Raw genomic sequence first — 5,151 nt, 5'->3', positions numbered from 1 at the left:
GTAACATATATACATTCTGTCACTCATTAATCAGTGAATTCAAAGAGAACGTGAATTCAAATATTCTCGAGTTATTTGTAACTATTAGTAAGATCACCATTTGAGTCTCGGTAAAACCACTTCTTACAATTTAGACAAAGCTAGACCTTTGAAATTCAGAAGGTAAATTTAAGCTGAAGATTCCTAGGCAAAGTAAGTCCATAAAGGACAATTTTAATGCATATATTGCCAAGGATCAACCCTCCAAACTTCATAATAAAGTGTAGATAGTTGCATGAACTTAGTTGATTTGAGGTCTTAGTAGCTTCCAAATAGATCTCAAATAAACATGTTAAGAGCATGGGTTTAAATGAATCTATATTCTCTTTATATATGTCAAATTATTCTTTTTAAATATTTATTTTTCAGCCTGCCCCTCTTGTATTCTCATGGAAGGAGCTGAGTATATCTAATATTAGGAGAACATCCAGAATCCTTTGAGGAGGGGGATGGCTCTTCATATTCATGAAGCTTGCATACTTCTGTTGGTCATCCCCAGATTGGTCACCTCTGCTGCCATCAGTCATGAAGACTATCCTGCTGATGAAGGTGACCAGACTTCCAGTAATGACAATCTGATTTTTGATGACTATCGAGGGAAAGGGTGTGTGGATGACAGCGGCTTTGTGTACAAGTTGGGAGAACGATTTTTCCCAGGGCATTCCAACTGTCCATGTGTCTGTGCTCTGGATGGACCTGTTTGTGACCAGCCAGAATGCCCTAAAATTCACCCAAAATGTACTAAAGTGGAACACAATGGATGCTGTCCTGAGTGCAAGGAAGTGAAAAACTCTTGTGAATATCATGGGAAAAATTACAAAATCTTGGAGGAATTTAAGGTATGAGTTACCCTTTTTATTTATTGAATACTAACTTTTTACACCACATACTTAGATTACTACATTAAAATTACAGTTGGAAAAACACAGTTTTAAATTTCTCTTTGATTTACAAGAATATGACTCCAGTTAGCATAAGTACCAGTGTGGTCAACAAATAGGTAATTGGTTTGTTGATCAGTATCTGTAGGGTTTCACAATAACTTTTTCCTTCAGAAGTATTTGGAGCATGTTGCCATCTTTTATTTTTGCCCTTAAACATTTCCTTGGTGTTATAACAAAATATGTTTTCTGAAGGAAACAACTTTGTTTAAAGGCTATGTGTCCATTTATGTGTTTAAATTTTGTGGGTTTTTGGGTATGTGTGTGTGGGGCTTATTAGCCTGTAGTTGGAGCCATTTAATTATAGTCTAGAATTATCTATTTAGTGTATGGAAATGCAAGTGCTACAGAGACACTTCTGAGCTGTGGTCTTTATATTAAGAATATACATTGGACTTACTTGTTGTAGAGCATGGTCCCCATTCTATTCTCTGCTCATTAGATTGGCTTTTTTTACTTACAGGACCCCAGAGAGAACTGAATTTTTATCATAGTCCCTTGTAAAAGGTAGTAAAAAAAAAAAAAAAGGACTAATTTTTCAGCCTCCATGGTATTTCTTATTCTTTTATGCTTGTGTCATATTTTCAAGTAACTTGGAATTCACTTTTATCTCTTCTTGGAGTCTCTTTTCTCTAATGGCTAGTTTTAATTAGCATTTCCTACAGCCAGGTACGAACCCTTAAGGTATAAATTAATATATCAACACGTCCTCAGATGTAATGGCAGTTTGTGCCTTGGAGTTTCTGTCATACTGATGGCTTGATATAAAGATTTTCATTTCACCTAACCAAGTTCTGTGACAAGGTGCTCAGAATCTTGTAGGCAAAAGAAGATATAGCTAGTTTTCAGTGAGACTGTTTATGTTTGAGAGAAGAAATGTTCAGTTATTAGCACTGACCCAACTTCCTTCTTTACAAGAATCAAATGAGGGAAGAAGTCAATACGTGGAAAAAGGTTTTAACTGATCATGATCAGAGTACTTCCTGTGTATTGGCAATTCATGGCATTTGGTCTATTCCAAGTTATGGGCTCAAACCAGTTCTAATTTACCCAAGGAACCCATTTATTTTAACTAGATTCCTCAGGACACGAGAGAAATTTTAATGATAATTATCATATTCAACTTTCTTACACATAAGTGTTATTCTAGGCTTTTTTTTCACATATATGATACTTTGTTGCACAATACTGAGAAGAGGCTTGAGAGTCTAGTAAAATTACCATTATTGACATCAAATAATACTTGAGTATCATATATGTATTAATGCCTTTCTGGTCTTTAACATCTTGGACACATTTTGATATTAGCTACTTTTACTCTTAGGTTAACAAAAGTAAATGCAAATACTCAACACGTGATTGACTCTAGACGTGGTTCTAGAATCATGTCACTCTCCTCTAACATGCATATTTATCTAGAGTAGAATGCAAAAAGACATTTTAAGATAGCCTAGCCTAAGCAAAAAGTACCCCAGATAAAATGTGAGATTATTACATATTGATTACCAAATTATATAAAAGAAGAAAAGATACTGACTTTTTCTTTAACTTAGCTCACCACTTAAAATGCTATAGTTTTCCCTGTTTTTATTAGATTTTATTTTATTTCAAAGGTAATAATTATTTTACCATGTCAAATAATAAAGACATAGCAAGTTAGTAATTGCTTTACTCCAACTGTCTCTGCTATAGTTAGTATTTAATCCATTGATATGCACAACTTTTTCCCTGACTTTCAATATCATTGATCTTAAATCAATGTGATTTAAAAAAAGAAAACAGATGCCACTTTTTCACAAGGATTTAGTTTTAAGAGCTTTAGAGATCATTAATAAGAATGAAGAACTGAGACCAAGAAAGTTTGTTACCTGTCCAAAATTGTCAAGTTATTTAACCTATTTCTAAATACATGCAAACAAGAAAGCCTATATCAAAGCACTTTGGCTCTAGAGTCAGAAAGACCTGGATTCATATCCCAAATTCATCACTTAGATGTAAGATTTTGGAAGGAGTCCTTAAACTTTTGGAGCCACAGTAGCTTTTGCTACAAAATGGCCATCATGATCATTACTTCTGATGGGAGGAGATGTTGGAAAGATTTTGTGAGATAATTTATATGAAGTTAGCAGTCTTGTGATGACTGGTACACAATAGATATTGAACAAAAGGTTGTTTCACTCCTTCTAAACTCTAATGTCCAGGAATTTACTCTAAATTCTCCATTCCTCCATGTCTTCACCTACATTTTTATGACGGAAGCTTGATTTTAAAAGTCACTCAAGTGAAAGAATTCCAACACCTCTTTTTAAATGTTCTACTTATCTATGTGAACTATGAATGCCTTAGTAAATATCAGCCATCTGATTCTCTAATTTAGTTTCCTGTCTCTTGTAAGCTGATCTTTAAAGCTGTAAGCAACTTTCACATAATAATCTTAGCATGTTATTAAGAAGGTTGTATTACAAGATATTTTTACATGTTATATATTCATCCAACAAGTATTTATTGGGCTTTTTGTTATATAAGATACTGTAGATGTACTGTACATACATTAGAAAGTAAGGTATCTAGAAGGCAAAATCTCCACCCACAAGGAAGGCATGAACAACGTGGAGAGAGAAGTGGGGAAAAGGAAGTCTAAAGTATGTGACTGTGAAGGTCAACACCAAGGGATTGTGGTGCCAGAAGCTTATCAACATGGTGTGAGGTTTGGTCAGACAAACTTTCTTTTTCTTCAGGATGGTCACAGATGACCCTGTTCTTAAAAAATTAAAATTTATCCAGGGAGAAGTTCCAAAGAGGAAACTGCTTGAGCAAAATCAGAGATTGGGATGAATAAAATCTGCAAGGAGAGGAGGGAGATGAGAATAACAGGAAGCTGGATCTTACTAAAATGCCATTATAAGGAGAGAGAGGTAAATTTGCATAGCATTTTTGGAACGTGGAAAGAGGAACTTGAGTACTGGGCCAAAATATTTAGTTCAGTCTAAAGAATAACAAGGGACAAAATGCAGGTTGTTATACATAAAGATGACCTAGTTAAATATGTTTTTTAAACAAAATGACTTTATAGCCAAGTATATAACTGAATAGAGATGAAGTGATATTAATGGCTGGGGAGGTGGGACTGTTGCAGAAAACAAAGAATGAGATGACCAGCATGCAAAGAACAGAAACATTCAGGGAAGTCTTGAGGATAAAACTCTAAATTCCCTAGTAGAGTCTAGATTCTACTCATCAACCTCTCCAAGTATCTCAAACTCTCAGTGACTTCTCTTCTCTGTGTGCTTGCACATGCTGTCCATACTTCTTCACCATTTATACACACCTGTATAAGTCTTACTTGACTGCTTCAGAATTCCATTTAAATCTCATCTCAACTGCAAAGCCCTCTCTGACTGTCCTACTTATGTATCCTGGGCTGCGTCTCACACCATTATAACAAGGACAATAATCATAGCCAGACACCATTAAGGCCGTTATATGTATTATAGCACATTTCATAATAACACTATGAGGTTACATTTTTCTTAGCACTGTTTTACAGACAAGAAAACTGAAGCACCAAAGTGTAAGCAGCTTGCCCAACACCATATCTAAAGTAGAAGAACTAGGATTCAAACCCAGGCATCCTGGCTTCAGAATATAAACTCTTCACCACCTTTACCACCTCTGTCACACTGCAATAATATAAAGTGAAAGGACCTGTCTCTCCCACTGGACAGTGAACCCTTTGAGGCTAGGGGCAGTGTTTTCTTTTTCCTCCTCTGTTCCCAACCCCAGCCCCATATAAACCACATAACCGGTATTTAATATATTTTGGTGAACAAAATGAGTCAGGTTATAACCAAACACATAGAATAAAAAAAGTTCCTTTAAAATGCCTTAATTTCTGTTTATGTGTTCACCTCCCCATTTTAATTAGAGAAGCATTCAAGCTTCAGGTAAAGAGTGCTGTTGGGACCCCTAAAGATGACACACATTGTTCATATATTTCCACACTGCTTCTACTTTCTACTCCTTCTCCCCTACCCCTTCCTAACCAATATTCATCTTGCGTTGCATCTCCATCCCAAGTGTTGTAATGACCATCCAGTGTTTTAGCGGTGTGGTCTCAGTCTGCAGTTACAAAGACATACTGAAGTCCCTACTTCAGTCTTTTCTGATCACT

The 5,151-nt window shown here is 35.5% G+C and overlaps 1 protein-coding gene across 1 annotated transcript; it reads left to right on the top strand.

The window, feature by feature from the left end:
• Window positions 1-225: 225 nt before the first annotated feature.
• Window positions 226-1,623, top strand: VWC2L (von Willebrand factor C domain containing 2 like). Its single transcript, XM_089916412.1, has one exon. It carries the CDS (start codon window positions 489-491, stop codon window positions 882-884), a length of 396 nt encoding a protein of 131 aa, XP_089772538.1. The 5' UTR covers window positions 226-488; the 3' UTR covers window positions 885-1,623.
• The last annotated feature ends 3,528 nt before the right edge of the window (window positions 1,624-5,151 follow it).

This window comes from Delphinapterus leucas, chromosome 8 (genome assembly GCF_059928025.1).
Source record: "Delphinapterus leucas isolate spDelLeu-1000000601 "Yukka" chromosome 8, BTC_Dleu_Yukka2, whole genome shotgun sequence".
NCBI lineage: Eukaryota > Metazoa > Chordata > Mammalia > Artiodactyla > Monodontidae > Delphinapterus > Delphinapterus leucas.
This window is presented reverse-complemented; position numbering and strand designations above follow the sequence as displayed.